The sequence below is a fragment of the Macrobrachium nipponense genome, chromosome 35, assembly GCF_015104395.2.
Source record: "Macrobrachium nipponense isolate FS-2020 chromosome 35, ASM1510439v2, whole genome shotgun sequence".
NCBI classification, from domain to species: Eukaryota; Metazoa; Arthropoda; class Malacostraca; order Decapoda; family Palaemonidae; genus Macrobrachium; species Macrobrachium nipponense.
This window is the reverse complement of record NC_061096.1, coordinates 59,794,727-59,808,964: the sequence shown is the minus strand read 5'-3', so window position 1 is coordinate 59,808,964 and position 14,238 is coordinate 59,794,727. Positions and strand designations below refer to the sequence as shown.

Sequence of the window (14,238 nt, the reverse complement as noted above, 5' to 3'; positions counted from 1 at the left end):
TGTGTAAACAGATGTTTACGACACCGGCGACAGAAGAAATCTGATAGAAAATGGGAATGGTTCCTGTTACCCGCCTCCCAGCGGCGGGAATGGGTACTAACCACCCTAACTCCCACTACGTGTGTCGTAAGTTTTAGAAATTCTGTCGGACTTCAGAGAATACAGCTATATATATATCTGACAGGTAAGTTTCATGAACAAAATATGAATATAAAATGGGAATGGTTCCTGATACCCGCCTCCCAGTGGCGGGAATGGGTACTAACCACCTGACTCCCACTACGTGTGTCGTAAGTTTTTAAAATTCTGTCGGACTTCGGAAAATACAGCTATATATATATCTGACAGGAAAGTTTCATGAACAAAATGATATTTTTGGCAGATGCACACCTAAGGGTCCACGTGGCACTAGTATAACACAAATTCTTTACTTTTCTGAACAAAAGACAGAATTTCAGGGTCACTTTGGACTGCACTGGAGGCATTTCTATGATTGATGGGGTTGTTATGAATAAACATTACTAGAGAACATATATATTTTTTCCTCCATCTAAAGACAGTCCCAACCATGCAACTACCTACTGTCAACCTTAAACATATACTGCTGACCCTGCGTGTAAAATTGTTGGGCATGCAATTTTGAGCTTTAACATCGCTGCTTCAGAATACTTTAAAATAAAACTTACATATTATAGAAAAAAATATATATACGTATATATATAACCTGCTATAACAATCTACTTAAATACACTTTTGAAATTATGATAAAGAATAGTTGAACAAACACTGTATACATGACTTTTGGGCAGGCATCACTTTTATGATCAAGAGTCATTTGGCTTTCAGTGATCGGAGCAAGGATACCTGTCATAGCGTACCCCCAATTTATTTTGTTACTATGTTGGGCTTTAGCATATGTAGCAACTTAACATTGAATGTGCTGTGAATTTTAAGTGAATGATAACATGAAACATTGTGATGTGAACAAGTGTAGTGCAAGTATGTGTGGCGGGGTTTCAAAGCCTGGGAAGGTTAACTAAAGTCTCGTTACATACACTCAAACTGGAAGAATGAGGAGACATAATTTTATAAATTTCCCTAGAACTGAAGAGACTTTGGATAGTAACACTAATTATTTTTTAAAAATTATTTGTTTTGCACATTTGTGTACAGTTTGGTAATCTAAGAATTAGACATACAATTGTACCTCTGGCTATGCGATATCCTGCTAGAGGGTCATTCACTTGGACAAAACCCTATTTTCCCTAAATATTTCATTTTTATTCTCAAAAGCATTTTTTTTAGCATATTAAGGTTTTGTTTGAATGTCTAAGGTGAATTGGAAGTTATTCAAAGTGAATTACAAGTTCCTGAAATGTACTTTGGGTTACAGCATTAAAATCACTTTGAAGAATGGTATTTCCTCCACATAAATCAAGCTGGATATAGTACATACTGTACATTACTGCCCAAAACAATTGGTAATGAGAAAAGATCCATTAGAATAAGCATGGCTGACTTCTCTTTCATGGTGACCCATAACACCCAGCCTGTACAAATAACACTAGTAATATATTCTTTACATGAAATTATATAAAACGCAAGGGATGCACAGCTTGTAATGCAATGTACATTACTCAATCGACTGTTTGGATAAAATTTCAAACTAACTCAAGAGCTAAAGGGCTAATTCTTAGTTAATTACCTGTTCCAGTTTATATAATACAGTAGTACTATAAAAATACAAAACAAGAATGAATCGTTTTCAAAGAAGTACTTCCTATGAGTGCTACAGCCGAATCAATAAGGGCACACAATTTTATACACTCAAGATAAAGCATAACTTTACTGCAAAATATATGTACAATATTTATATTTATCCACAAAAACTATACCTTGAGTATCAAAAGAATCATGATGAAAAGTAAATCATTATGTATCAAATACAGTAGTACTACTAAAAGAAGGTTCCACTACATCAAAAGCTCCAAGAACAATAGTCTGTAAGCTCACTTGGTTGAAATTATCAACTTTCATGGACCCAATAGCAGAAATAAAAAATCTTTTCAGAAACTAACAGAATGGTATGAGATAAGATATACGTACACTACCTACTCTAACCAAGAAGGAGGGCAAAAGCTCACATAAGAAAGAAGGCAAGATAGAAGCAATAAAAATATAAAATTCAAAGGCATACATAACATACTATTAAGTCTAGAAATTTATGAAGAGTTCATAAAACAAATTCTTTCTAAAAGAGAATGCAGTTAAATCCCAAATTATGCAAGAGAAAGTAATTAGCAAAATCTGTTAGTATCTTCGATTAAAATTCTAAAGCTTGAGGAAAACATATGGTATTAAAAGGTTCCTAAAGAACTACTCCCACTTACCATGCAGTAGAGAACATTCTCCATATAAACTTACAAGTTTAGAAGGCATTAGAAGGCTCACAGAAGCAAACTAGGTCCTGCAAGGCCTAGAGAGGACAGAAGGCAGAAGGTCAGTATTGAGAGGAACCACAATCTCTGCAACCACACTACATGAACTCAAGACAAAATTGCACATGAAAGCTTTTAAGATATGGAGTTTTACGCAAAATTCTAGATTTCTACAAAAAGCTGTTTCTAAAGTTTTCCACTGCATGCAAAAGAAAAACCTTAAAAATTTGTCCAAACCTTATCAAAAAGCTCTCAAGTGTATTTCTGTTCGCATGAGCAATACAGTATTCTACATAAGACTTGATCCAATTATGCTTTGCATAATTCCACAATGAACATTACATGTACTACTTTTGTAAATTATCACAGACCACAGGCGCTCATTACAACACCACACAACTTCTACATAAGAATTCAAAAGATATATACCCTGTTTTAGGAGGGTTTCTAAATCTTTTTTTTTTTTAAACATAAAACTCTTCCCATGAGATCCAACCTGTGAAATGGTAGTATGATATACTACATATTCTTTAACAACGATGCCCCACAACTTTCCACTGTATCAAGTAACAGTAAGATAATGAAGAAATAGGTAGCTGATAATGCGATGAAAGATGATGTTATTATGATATAACAAAGTTTCATGTATACTTACCTGGCAGGTATATATATAGCTATATTATCTGTTCGCACTGGCAGAATTTTCAAAACTCGCGGCAACCGCTAGATCACTGGTAGTTCAGGTGATCGCCACCCCGCTCCCGTGGTGCTGGTGCTCGGAATCATTCCCATTTTCGTCAGATTTTTCTCTGAACCCTGTCTCCTGAGGGGAGGTGGGTGGGAATTTAATTATATATACCTGCCAGGTAAGTATACATGAAACTTTGTTATATCATAATAACATCATTTTCATGTATGACACTTACCTGGCAGGTATATATATAGCTGATTGACACATTTGGAGGTGGGTCAAAGACAGCAACATTGTAAGAGTTTTAAAAATTTAAAATTCAAAATACTCTTAGATTCCTTACCTGCTAAGGTAGCTGACTTCAGCATTCCTGCCTCTTAGCCTGCTAAACCTTAGTAGCTTCCAACTAGGACGTGACCTATTAGTTGATGAGCTAAATACAAGGGTCTGACAACTGGACGGGACCAATTTGTTGACAGGAAACCCTAGCCCTCTCTTACCACGGGCATTCATGCTAGGATAAGTTAGACCACCTGAACCACACACAAAACTAACCTAACACACTACACTTCACAGACTGAAGAGGAAATCACCCTCTCAGACAACCGTAAAAAACAACACCACTTCATTAAAATACCTAGCATGTTAGTAAGTTATGGGGTGGAAAATCCTTTGCCCAATACTGCTCCTGAGGATACATATGGACCCAACGTTTGACAATTGTCAAACGTTGTTTTGAGTTTCTAAGGTAATGACTTGCAAAACACTGAATTAGTCCTCCACAAAACGTTCGTTTCAATGATATCTTTGAGGGCCATATTCTTTTTAAAAGCCAACGAAGTAGCTACTGCTCTCACTTCGTGCGCCTTAACCTTAAGGATGCCGAAATTTTCTTCTTGGCATAACATATGAGATTCTTAATTAGTTCCCTAAGGAAAAAGGCAATAGCATTTTTGGTCATTGCTCTGCTAGGATCCTTCACAGAGCACCACAGTGATTCTGAAGTTCCTCTAATCTTACTGGTTTTCTCCAAATAATAGCGCAATGCCCTTACTGGACAAAGAACTCTCTCTTGTTCCTGTCCTACTAAATCTGAAAGACCCATAATTTCAAACGACCTTGGCCATGGATGAGCTGGATTCTCCGTTCTTGGCCAAGAACCCCTCCCTGAAATGAGCAAACCGCTTGTCCCCCCCCCCCCCACCCCCCCCCATGTTTCCAGCCAATATGTTTGCTAATTGCTTGCAGCTCACTCACCCTTTTGTTAGCTGTGGCCAAGGCCACCAAAAAGATGGTCTTTTTCGAGATATCTCTCAACGAAGCTTGATCCATCGGTTCGAACTTACTAGTTCCTAAAAATTTCAGGACCACATCGAGATTCCAGGAAGGCGCTCTGTATTGGGGCTCCTTCCTTGTTCCAAAGGACCTTATGAGGTCTCTCAGATCTAGATTATTTGTAATATCTAGACCTCTATGTCTAAATACTGAAGCCAACATACTACCGATACCCTTTAATTGTCTGAGTTGACAATTTTTATTTCCTTCTTTAAGTATAAAAAGGAAGTCGGCAATTTGGGTCACAGAGGTACTGGATGAAGAAATCTTCCGACTCTTGCACCACTTGCGAAAGATTTCCCCACTTCGCCTGGTACACCTTAATAGTAGAGGCTCTTCTAGCTCCGGCCACCGCTCTGGCCGCCTCTCTAGAAAACCCCCTCGCTCTGACAAGTCTTTCGATAGTCTGAACGCAGTCAGACCCAGAGCGAGGGTGTTCTTGTGGTACCTGTTGAAGTGAGGCTGTTTGAGTAGATCTACTCTTGCTGGAAGTGTCCTTGGTACATCTATTGTCCATTCCAGTACCTCTGTGAACCAATCTCGGGCCGGCCAGTATGGAGCTATGAGAGTCATTCTTGTCCCTTGACTCTCCCTGAATTTCTTCAAAAAACCTTTCCTAATATCTTGAACGGGGGAAAGGCGTAGACGTCTAGCCCCGTCCAATCTAGAAGAAAGGCGTCTACTGCGACTGCTTGACGGTCTGGGACTGGAGAGCAATAAGTCGTCAATCTCTTTGTCATTGCTGTCGCAAACAAGTCCACCACTGGGCGACCCCATAATTTCCACACTCTGGCATACTTCTAAATGAAGAGTCCATTCTGTTGATAGAAGTTGACCTTCCCTGCTCAACAGGTCCGCTCTCACATTCTTCTCCCCTTGAATGAATCTGGTGAGAAGGGTTACGTTTTCCTTCTCTGCCCAAAGAAGGATCTCCTCCGCCAACTTGCAAAGAGAGATTGAATGTGTCCCTCCTTGTTTGCGGATGTACGCCAGAGCTGTGGTATTGTCCGCGTTGACTTGTACCACCTTGTTGCGAATCACCGCGTTGAACTCTTTCAAAGCCAAGAAAATCGCCATCAGTTCCTTCCTGTTTATATGCCAAGCCGCTTCCTCCTTGCTCCAACGACCTGAAACTTCTTGATGTCCGAGAGTCGCTCCCCAGCCTGCGTCCGACGCGTCTGAGAACAATACATGGTCTGGGTTCTTTTGCTGGAGAGACGCTCCCTTCGCTAACTTCCCGGAGTTAGCCACCACTGCAATTCCTCTTTGATCTTGCGAGGAATTCGAAACAGGAAGGAATCTGGTTGCGATTTTCTTGGCCAGACTTGGTTCAAAAATATTTGTAGGGGTCTCATGTGAAGCCTTCCTAGAGAAACGAACCGTTCCAGGGACGAGAGGGTCCCCCAGTAAGCCTCATACCACTCTCGTGCTGAACATTGTTCTTTCTCTAGAAAGGCTTGCACTTTCCGGATGCACTGCTCTTGTCTGTTGGAGACGGAAAAAGCCCGAAAGTCACTGAGGAGATCAGAATCCCCAAATAAACTAGCTCCTGACTGGGGGTCATATTCGACTTTTCTAAGTTCACCATCAACCCTAACTCTTTCGTTAATGTTAACGTCATTTCTAAGTCCTCCAGACATTGCTTTCTTGATTGGGCTCTTATGAGCCAATCGTCCAGGTATAGAGACACTCTTATTCCTAGAATGTGTAGCCACTTCGCCACGCTTTGAACTGAAAGACCCTGTTCTGGATCACAAATCTCAGGTACTTCCTGGATCCTGCATGAATTGGGATATGAAAATATGCGTCTTGAAGGTCCAGGGTGACCATCCAGTCCCCTGGACGTACCGCTGCCAGTACTGAATCGGTCGTCTCCATCGTAAATTTTGTTTTCTCCACAAACAAATTGAGTTGACTTACGTCCAGTACTGGTCTCCATCCCCCAGAGGATTTCGCTACTAAAAACAGCCGGTTGTAAAATCCCGGAGATAAGTGATCCAGAACAGGTTCTATTGCTCCTTTCTTGAGCATAGAAAGAACTTGTTCTTGTAGTGCTTCTTGTTTGCCTGGATCGCTGTAGTGAGCTCCAAGCCTCTCTTGGCGATGTCGCAAGAAAGGTGGTCTCTTCAGAAAGGGATCTTGTAACCTTCTTTGGCTACCTTGACGACCCAAGGATCTGCTCCCCTTTCTTGCCAAATCTCCCAAAACTTCTGGAGTCTGGCACCTACTGATGTCTGAAGGACTTGTTGTTTCATGTTTAGTACTGGGTTTCGAACCCCTCTTGGACGGAGCTCTTCTTGCTCTGAAGGCAGGACGAGAAAAGGACTTGCCTCGAAAGGGCTGACTAGTTTTTGTCTTGATTCCTTAGGCGTCTTCTTAACCACCTTGTTGGGTAAAATTTCCTTACCGAGGAAGTTAACAGATCCTGCGTCGCCTTCTGAGTTAGGGAAAGCGAAATATCCTTGATAATATCCGCAGGAAACAATTGATCCGAAAGTGGGGAATAAACCAATTCGGATTTCTGTGCGTTAGAAACGCCCTTAGCAGCAAAAGAGCATAGGAGTGACCTTTTCTTTAAAACTCCTGCGGTGAAAAGAGATGCTAATTCATTCGCGCCATCCCTTAAGGCTTTGTCCATGCAGGACATAATACTGCTTGGGAGTTGAGAAGCCGTTGATTCATTATCTTCACTGTTCGTCCCAGAGCCCCCAAGGACCAATCCAGAAAATTAAAAACCTCGAAGGTCCGGAAAATCCCTTTCAAGAGATGATCTAATTCTGATGGAGACCACCACACTTTGGCCGAATTCAATGCATGTCTGCGGGAACTGTCAACAATGTTGGAAAAATCCCCCTGGGAGGAGGCAGGAACTCCCAGGCAGAGATTTTCCCCCGTCGCATACCAAATTCCGGACTTCGATGCCAATTTGGCAGGAGGGAAAGAGAACACAGTCTTGCCCGCTTCCCCTCCTTTTCCTTCAACCAACGTATCAATTCTTTGAAGAGCCTTCTTAGCCGTAATCGAAAACTTCATCTTCAAAAACGAGGACTTCTTCGGAGTTTTATTCTTGGAGAATTGAGAAAGGGTGATGTCGGAGCTGCAGGCTGAAAATCCCCTTCAAAAGTGAAAGGCGGCAATTCGTTAATTTCTTATAGTCTGAAGAAGGTGCTTCACCCTCTTTTTCTTCCTCAGATTCTAAGTCTTCTATTTCCTCTTCTGCCGAAGACACATCCTGTAAACCAAGGTCTTGCTGCAGAAAATCTTCTCCAACCTCGCGGGAAGAAACCGGCTCCTGCCGCCTGCGTCTTGCGTCCTTCTGAGCTCCGAGTTGCGTCCTGCGGTTCCTGTTCCGGAAGCTTGCGTCCTGCGTCCTGCTCCGGAAACTTGCGTCCTGCTTCCTGTTCTCGTAACTTGCTGTCCGTCCTGCGTCCTGCTCCCGTAACTTGCGTACTACCCGAGACTCCGAAGCGTGACGAGAAGGAGGCAAACCATCATGCGTCCTTTTTAGATGGACTTGACGGGGAGAGATGCCTCCTTGCGTCCTTACGCTCGTAGGAGGATGTTCCGATGTTCCCCACGATTTAACTAAATCGGCTAACCTTCCTTGCATCTCTTCAAGGAAGTTTCCTAGTTTCTGCTTCCTGGCGGGAAGTCTGAGCAAGCGGAGAACGACGAGAGAGACGGATCATCAAAACGAGAAACTCGATCTTGAGTTCTACGATAAGGAAGTTAGATATCGGAGAGACTGCTCCGTATTCAGAAGGAGGGCTCCTATCCAAGAGAACCCTCGTCTACATGAGGTCTTGCGTCCTTGTTTTGACTTAAAGGATCTCCTCCTTTTAATCGGAACCACCTCTTCCTCATCACTAGAAGAGAAAATCTCGGACTACTCCACCGTTCTTGAGGGTAACGCTCATCTTGAGAAGACGTAGGTCTATGCGTCCTCTTCAGAGGACGCGAAACCTTCCGCATAACGTCCATACCGGCCTGACGCAGAACTATCTGTAGAGGGAAAAAACACTTCCCAGTGTCGCCTTTTCTATGACGCACTGCTGCAGCCTGGGACGCAACAGGACTGCCTGAAGGGACGACTGATCGTAAGGGAACCCCTCTCGCCTCCCTTCGACTGTCGACCATGCCTTTCTCCCCTTGGGTCTGGGAGCTTGGCAGAGGCCTAGGGTCTAGGAGCACGAGTGAGACGATCAGCCGCCCCCTCCACTACACTGACACTTTCAATCGTACCCACTTTGTCTGTAAGACGCTGAATCTGATCGCCCATTGACGCAAGGGGGGCAAACACTTTCACATAATTAGTATCCTCAGAAAACAGCAGCGGGCGCAGGAGAGACCTGAGGAGAAGGATTACAACTTCTACTTGGGAAGAAGGGGAGAAATAACAGAAGTATTCAAGGCCTTACTAGAAGATCCTGACCTCTCACTCCGAGACATCGATCTTCTTACTCTATCCTTTTCAAGTCTCTCAACATATTTTGTGAAAGTCTTCCACTCCTTCTCATTTAAACTTTCACACTCATTACATCTATTATCCCAAGTACACAAAACCTCTCTACACTTCTTACATACTGTGTGAGGGTCTACCGAAGCTTTCGGCAGTCTCACCTTACACCCTTCTTTCATACACACTCGAAATACTATACCAGAATCAGACATTATAATAACTTCCAATCGCGATTGCCAATCCAACTTTCCAATACGATACCCAATAAACCATCCAAGTACAGCGAAAGTCAGCTAACGAGTTTCGAATTCTAGCAGGGAACCAACAACGATGTTGCCGGTTCAGTGGCAGAAAAAAATCTGACGAAAATGGGAATGATTCCGAGCACCAGCGCCACGGGAGCGGGGTGGCGATCACCTGAACTACCAGTGATCTAGCGGTTGCCGCGAGTTTTGAAAATTCTGCCAGTGCGAACAGGTAAGTGTCATACATGAAAAGATAAAATTATATAGCCATTTAAGAGTAAATGTCAGAGATCTAGTCAAGTGTGGGTGTTGAATGAGAATGGAAGAATGGGTGAAGCTGCTATGGTGAACTGTTTGCATAGTACTTGCAGAGTACCAAGGACTGAAAGGGTGAGAAATGAGGTAAAAAAGTTATTGTAAAAAGACGGATCAACGATGGTTTGGTAATGGGAAACAATAAGACAGAAGTAAGACTGAAAACTGTATAGACCTATCACAAGAATGGAGACTGCTGGACAGATGAAATGGCAGAGGCATCAGAATTAAAGGACTTATTGTGTAAACATTAAAAGGATGTGCAAAGGGATACCGAATTTGGATCCCATTCAACTCTGCCATATGTTTGCCAATCTAATTTTTCCCAACTATTTATCAAAAGCAGCGTCCTCGTCTAACCCTTTTCCATGTCCTCCTTCACTTTTGCCTTGCTTATGTAGTATTCTTAGGAGCAATGTAACCAGCAGTCTCTTTAGAAAAAAAAAGATGGGAAAGATCCTCTTAGGGTCAATGCTACCGTATCTGTCGAGGTCCAGAGGCGAAGTTTTGACTTCTCTAGACCTGAAGGCCACTGAACACAACTTAGACTCTGGAAAGCATGACTGAGGCAACAATCATGCCTGTGAAAAGTGCAATTACCCATACATGTGCACTCAAATTCTCCCATCCTATCAACTTAACCAATACTTCAAGAAAACGCAACTGACTTCCTATGACTTGTACTTTCTTGTAATGATCTGGCTTGAATGAATTATTATTACAAATTCATTAGTTTTAATTGAGAGAATGAGAGAGACGAGAGAGAGAGAGAGAGAGAGAGAGAGAGAGAGAGAGAGAGAGAGAGAGAGAGAGATCTTCAATAATTGATATTGATAAAATGAAGAAACCATTTGCTTCATATACGTATACAGAATGCAACATTTATGCAACATTCTTAAAGGACAAATCATAAAAACCAATTAGGTCAAGTCTTACTGAAATATTAAAAAGCTAACACAGTCACACAAAAAAACTTATACTTAACCCAGGTTATTGGTGAGGGATGGGTTCCTGAGACCTCAGGAACCATTTAAATCTGGATTCAGCTTTTAATCTTTGGTTATATTACAGTAAATCAAAAAGTTATTTACAGTATACATACTAAACTTACTTTATTGCACATAATTATTTATAAAACAAGATACAGTATTTGTTTCTTAATGCGTTCAACAAATACCATGGGTCAAGTATGAATACAACATGAAAGTCAGTGTAGACATCCACCCGTTGAATAGTAAACAATAACCAACTATGATCTCAACATGCTAGTATCCCAAATTGCTGTAGTAGTTTTTACATTCACCATACAAAATGGTTTGTGATAATTCAAATTTTTGAAGTATTCATTAATTATCCTCCACAAATACTAAACTTGCTTTACTTGTGCTCTAATGACCAGTAGGCAAGATTAATCCAGCAGTGTAAAGTACTTAGAACAAGCAAGACAATAGCTAAAACCATTACTATTATGCCCTTTCATATTACAGTACTTAGGCTATGGGCATGCAACTTCCTTTTAAGCACGGTACTTACAGATAAACTCAGCTAATGATTAATCCCGATCAACCTCCAGTCACATTTCTCACTCAACTCTACCATGCCACCTGATACAAATTCTGAAATAATCAAGTTCCACATATGCAGATCTTTTCCATTCTGGAATGATGCAGGGAACAGTCTTCAGTAGATGAAGAAAAGTGACGATTCCTCCTCTCTCCTGAGTATCCCTCACTTGGAAAAGCCATCCAAGTCACAGTGTCACCACACCCATAAAGTGACAACTGCAGGAAAGGAACTAACTGGAGGAACATGCAGTAAGTTTTCCGTTCATGGAAAAATGATATTGTTATGATACAATAAAGTTTGTTCATACTTACCTGGCAGATATATATAATAGCTGTATTTTCTGAAGTCCGACAGAAATTCAAAAACTTCCGGCACACACAGTGGTCGGCCAGGTGGTTAGTACCCATTCCCGCCGCTGGAGGCGGGTATCAGGAACCAGTCCCATTTTCTATTCATAATTTTTTTTTTTATTTCCACTGTCCCCTGAGGGGAGGTGGGTGGGTACTTAATTATATATATCTGCCAGGTAAGTATGACAACTTTATTGTATCATAACAATATCATTTTGTTCATGAAACTTACCTGTCAGATATATATATAGCTGAATCCCACCGTTGGAGGTGGGAAGGGACAGAATAGAAGGATTTTGGGAAAACAAATGCATGCAGATGATTTACATCTTGGTTCCACCTGTTAGCATTGCTGGCTTCGTGGTTATTGCCACGTAAGTCTGCTTGTGCTACTTAGAGTTGCCAGCGAGGTAGAGACCTATATAGCTGGTGCACTCCAGATGATCTGTCAACAGGGGCGAGACCACGACGTGACTAGACCATATTGACCATACCATGAGGGCTAAGAAAGTAATATAATATATATAAAAATATATATCACCACCTGACCAACCTAGCCAAAAGTTAAGGTGTGTTAACTAAGGCTTAAGAGTTAAGAAGTCACCGTTGTCGACGACTCAACTACTTAAATTAAGGAGCTCTTTCCTAACATTTCTACAGGATAGGATGAGTGGTACTACTTGCCCCCAAGATTGTGTCTGCAGACACGTATGGCCCTAGCGAGCAGCAGATCTCATATGCCATCTTCACATCTCGCAGGGAGTGTGAATTGAACAACAGAGTTGCTTCGCTAAAACATGGTACTCAGGATGTTGCTGAGTGCCATGCTGCTGTTGAAATGCTTCCGAGGCCGCGCCCTCACCTCGTGAGCATTCAAATCAAAAGATTTCAAATCTTTGTTGTGCCAACACAATGAAGGAGCTTTTTTGAAAGAACTCCTTAACAATAAAGCCAGGGTGTTCTTCGATATGGGCAAGTCTGGTCTTTTCGGAACACTGCAGATTGTCCGTACGACTTCGACGTTTCTTGAGTTTTATGTAGATAAAACTTGAGAGACCTGACAGGGCACAGGACTCTCTCTGGCTCCTGCCCAATAACTTGTGCCATCCTTGATTCCAAGCTCCTGGCCCAAGAACAAGACGGGTTTCCATTCTTAGGCCACAACGGAAGGCTTAGAGAACGCACCGCCTTGTGTTCTCTAATGCCAAAAAACTTCTGACGATGGCTGAAAACCTCACTAACCCTCTTTGTCGTATCTAGGGTGAGGTTAGAAAAGGGGGCCTTCCTGATCACGTGCAAGAAGTTAACAGGTAGGAGATGTTTCGAATGCTGTTGACATCAAGAACTTCAGAACTATGTCTAAGTTCCATATTGAAAGCTTCGATATGGACATGCACAGTCAGTCAGTCTGTACTAAAAGTCAGGTGACCGACCAGTTGACCAGTCAGACGCATCAAGGACAGCAAGGCTGTACCCTGAAGACCATAAGGCACTATTATTCGCTGAAGGATGAGTGTCTGTGGACTGCCTGGGCGATTCAAGCTAAGCAAACCTTGGGGTATGAACGCAACCCAAACGTCGTTAGCGAATCAACTCCTGAGGCCACTCCTGACTCGAGCTTCTGGTGCCAGTGGAGAAAGGAGCGAGGAGCAAAAAGGCGATTCAGTCCCGAAGGACGAATGCCTGACAGTCCAACCTGGTCTCATGTTAAAACGATCAATCGGGGGTGTGTAAACGCAACCGACTTCGTCAACAGAAACTCAGGGCTACTATGTGTCTCCTGATCTCGCACGAGTGTCTGACTCCGAGAAAACAGGTGGAGACAAAAAGTAGATGGTGAGCGAGTTTCGAGATTCCACAGAACTCAAAGATCGTGAAGGGCTTTGTTGTTTGACAGAAGCAAATCTCTGAGCCAAAGGCCGTCAACAACATATTTGCGTATTCTTTTAAATAGTTGTGAACTGCCAGCTTATCCCATTCTTCAAACGGAAAGGGAAGACGGCAATCTTATGCTGTCAACATCTCGATAGTCTGAACGTAGTCAGACTCAGAGCGGAGAGGTTATAGGTACCTTTCGTGTAAAGTAGACCGACTCTCTCGGGGAAAAGGTCCTTGGAAGGACGCGACCTCTGTGAATCATTAGGATCTTGAAGGCCAACATGGGCGATTAGCGTCATTGTCGCTCCTGTGATGGTATAAATCATCTTATTACATTTCCTAAGCGTTTGAAAAAGGGAAAGAGACTAAACATCCATCCCTGTTCAATATCATAGCGAAGAGATGTATGAAAGGACGTTCCCTAAAGTCTCCATAAACTCTCAACATACTTCTAAAGAAAGATTCCACTCGGAAGTCAGTAGGTTGCTGCCGTCGATCGAGACGATTCGTACGGACTTTTGCAATCCTGTAACGAACCTCTAGACGATCTGTTACATTCTACGTCTGTTGTTATAATAGGCTCTTTCTCGTAAACCCGAACAGGGACCGAGAGAAGATACTTCCTAAGATATGAGAGAGACTGTGGAAGATCAGAGTTGATATGGACCACTGGTTCCAAAAAACTTCGTTTTTCCAGGACTGGGCAGGGACGACAGAATTGCTTCCACTTCTTTCAGATTATGATCCAGGACATCTGAAACCCTCTCCAGATGTCCGGGCGGCACCTTCTTTCTATCACCTCAAAGTGATACTTAACGCACCGAGAGATGTTCAGAATCATTCTTAGATCTTTAATAAAATTTCAGTTTCCCGGTAGGAAAAACTGTAGAGGTCTGAATTGCAGTCTATTCAGGGAAACAACTTCTTTAGGAAGGAAATGGTCCCCCAGCAAGCTCATCCA

General features: G+C 42.2%; 1 protein-coding gene across 3 annotated transcripts in view; it reads right to left on the bottom strand.

Moving 5' to 3' along the window:
- LOC135208831 (lysophospholipid acyltransferase 6-like) overlaps positions 1-14,238 on the bottom strand; it is a 53,614-nt gene that overhangs the window by 22,750 nt on the left and 16,626 nt on the right. Inside the window, exon 2 of one of the 3 annotated variants that reach the window (XM_064241395.1) lies at positions 2,425-2,476. The exons of 1 other annotated variant lie outside the window; for it this stretch is intronic. In XM_064241395.1, coding sequence (XP_064097465.1) covers positions 2,425-2,439 — 15 coding nt within the window. In that variant the 5' untranslated portion in view covers positions 2,440-2,476. Of the gene's footprint in view, positions 1-2,390; positions 2,477-14,238 lie in introns of those variants that run through there. One more of the 3 variants, XM_064241394.1, reaches the window with a different exon arrangement.